Source organism: Pinus tabuliformis, chromosome 3_2 (genome assembly GCF_031772625.1).
Source record: "Pinus tabuliformis cultivar Carrire ecotype Pingquan chromosome 3_2, CPIR1, whole genome shotgun sequence".
NCBI lineage: Eukaryota > Viridiplantae > Streptophyta > Pinopsida > Pinales > Pinaceae > Pinus > Pinus tabuliformis.
The window spans coordinates 1150827152-1150830288 of record NC_142302.1 but is presented as its reverse complement, the minus strand read 5'-3'; the positions used below and the strand labels follow the sequence as shown (position 1 = coordinate 1150830288).

Genomic DNA, 3137 nt, shown 5'->3' with positions numbered 1-3137 from the left:
AGACAAGAAGACATCTTGCCATAAGAACAAATATTGTGTTAAAAAGAAAGATGATGCCTATTCTAGATAAAGTTGTGTGAACACAACCCACCTGGCAAATTAAATGCCAAAAAAATTAGAAAACAACATTGCCAATTTTTTATTAAGTATAATGAGTGATTAATTTATATATATAAATTTTTAATGAAAATTTGCTTTTTAAATTTACATACTATTTTGTTAAAAAAATGTATTTTTTGGATTTTTTTTTTTAATATCTATGGCCTCACATACATTTAATGATTACACATAACTAGTTTCAAATTTGCATTCTTTATATTAAAAGAAAAGCACAGTAGACTGGATATGACAATATTAAGATCCAGGTCAGCACAGTAGAGGTATTTTCACATCCAACGCTTCGGATAGAAAAGGATAATGATGCTGTTGTTCTTCTTCAATGTGTAGCTCATTTTCTGAAGATATTTCCATTTGGGTAACACTGTCTTGGCTTTTGCCCCATAGAACGAGGTAGAGACCGACAAATATCAGGAGGACGCCCATCACACTGTGCCAATCCAAGAAATTCATTTCAAAATTTGCAAACTTACTACTTTCTTAAGATGAAAAAAATGTAAGAAGGAATGAAATCAGAATGTAATCATCCACCTACCTTCCAAGATGCAGTGTGTTGTCTAGAAACAAAGATGACAAGATAGCCGAACACACAGTGGACACTGGGCTGAATATTGTAACAAATACAGGCCCTCGTTTCTGCATACACCACAACTGTAATGCAAATGCTATGCCAGTGCAGATGATTCCCTGCAAATTAATTCATCTTCCCCAAATCAGTTTTACCATTGGACAAAAAATTATGTCATTCATTGCTGGAAAAATTGGGGAGGAACATCAAGTATGTAGACTCACTCCAAAGATAATTGTCAAAATCCCACTCCTATCCAGTAACCAGGATGTTGGATTGATGCCTCTGTCCAGAATGATCATTAGAACAATGGTTTGGATGGAGCCCAGAATGCCAGTAATTGATGTTTGGGATAACAAGGCTGGATACTTCTTCAATGTCTCTGCCTGCACATGAAATTATGTGATCAAAAATTCAGTTGAATGAAGGTTAGAGCAAGGGAGAGGATTATTGGCTATGATCAATTTAATATGTAAGGTAGTGAGGAAACCTGCAAAATCATTGTAGCAGATAAGATCACAACTGCTAAGATTAGGTAAATACACCCTCTAATCTGTTTGCTTGAATTTCCCTTTCCCTCCTGGTAAAAGCTAACAATAATGTTTTCCACTGAGTGTAGTGGATTAGGGTCATAGCTGGAATTTGAATGTGTCACTAGAGACCAGAGTTGACTTAGAGCAGGACCTTGCAGGAAACTCATAGCCATTGCTCCACAAACACAGATCAAAGTTCCCACAATTTTGGCTTTGCTGCGAGCGCACATTATGTTTACTTTCTCCATGCTACACATTTTAAACTCACATTAAGCTTTGAAGACTGCAAGATAATCCAACTGAAAGAATCAACCATTAATTTCGACTAATGTGACTTTGAATACTCACCCTGAAGCCCATGCCATGACAAATATAATGGCAGGAGCCAAGTTGGGCATTGCCGAAGCGAAGGCAGGAGATGTATCCTTCAATCCCATTAGTAAGAACGCTTGAAATGCACAAACACTGTAACACACACTGAAATACTTGAGAATCTGATACAAATTAAGGCCAATCATGAGGATGCAGGATGTGGACTTCAAATACTCAACTCACCCTCCAAAAGACAACAGAAAGAACTGTCCGAACAGAGTTAAACTCACTGTTGTTGGCCGATTCTTCCTGCATTCCAGACACAAAACCATGACTATGAATTGTTTGGAATTAAAACAATGCTCAGCACTTCAAAGTGGTTAGTAACTTCAATTGAAATGAAGCGAGGGAGCCATACATACTTCTCAAGGAAGAAGGCAAATGGGGTAATCACCAGTGCTCCAACCACGTCGGAATAAACTATGAAAGCCAGAGGATTCATCCCCTTTGATAACTCATTTCCCATAACAACACCCATCACTGCATAACTAATCTGGATGCCCACCATGGAGGCATAGATGCCCAACTCTTCTACACTACAGAATTGGCGTTGGTTAGTGTACATTTTGGATCAGATCTTCTTCTATTCCCCTGGCCTTCAGTTTTTCACATCACAGATAACCAGGTCTGCTTTATGAGAAAAAAAGGTTACAAACTCCATGCAAGTGTAAATCTGGTACATGAAGAATTTAAGGCCTGTTATTATACTGTATGCAATATTGACATATCCATTATGATTATTAGGTTTGTGATAGCTGAATTCAGACTCTTGGAGTTCTCTTGCAGCATAAGTTAAAGGCAGCGTAAGGCCACATTTCAACTCTATGTCTACCTAAAAACTCTGTCAACAAGTCAAGTATAGCACGTGGATACCTTATCTTCACTCAATCATGAGAAAATAATTTTGAGAACCATTCAATAGAAATTAAGGCAAGTCATTCTACACTCAATCTTTTTTTTTCAACAAAAGAAATAGGCTTCCCTCTCAGCTAAAAGGCCAGGAAATAGTGAGTTCAAGGTTTAAGTCATTACAACAATATTTTTCAAAAATAGCGAGTTCAAGGTTTAAGGTATTACAATATTTTTCGAAGTATCAAAATTCAATATGTTATTATGTTATTAGTTAAAGTTTAAATCTGTATAAAAGGATAATAATCTTTCCGCCCAATCGATCAAAATAACCCCATTCTACCAGTTGATTAAACAAAATACCTGACTGAAAGTTTGAAACAGGAATTTGAAAGAGACCCAGTTCTGGTCTGATTTTTTGTTAAGGTTTAAACCAGCTTTCATAATCTTATCAGTGAAAAGATACCTGCTCTTGCTTTTAATGGTCTTGGATGCCCACCTCAAATCGCTTTCTGTGCTTTTGCTTTTGCTTTTGCTGGCAGTAAATGACCAGAGCATGAGCTTAATTTTTCATTCTTTTTTATTAGGATATTGTTGTTTTCATTTAACATTGATTGAGAAACCCTGTAACAGAGGTCCTGTTGCTTTCAGTTAGCATTGAATGAGAAATCCTGTACCAAAAGTCTCCCATTGTATCA

The 3137-nt window shown here is 36.6% G+C and overlaps 1 protein-coding gene across 1 annotated transcript; it reads right to left on the bottom strand.

Annotated features, from left to right (window-relative positions):
- Nucleotides 1–293: 293 nt before the first annotated feature.
- LOC149184801 (WAT1-related protein At5g47470-like) lies at nucleotides 294–2288 on the bottom strand. Its single transcript, XM_089418984.1, has 7 exons — nucleotides 1953–2288; nucleotides 1774–1839; nucleotides 1567–1683; nucleotides 1176–1467; nucleotides 910–1071; nucleotides 653–804; nucleotides 294–547 (listed from the first exon to the last, which is right to left on the bottom strand). The coding sequence occupies exons 1-7, from the start codon at nucleotides 2153–2155 to the stop codon at nucleotides 367–369; spliced, it is 1173 nt and encodes a 390-aa protein (XP_089275110.1). The 5' UTR covers nucleotides 2156–2288; the 3' UTR covers nucleotides 294–366.
- Nucleotides 2289–3137: the final 849 nt, after the last annotated feature.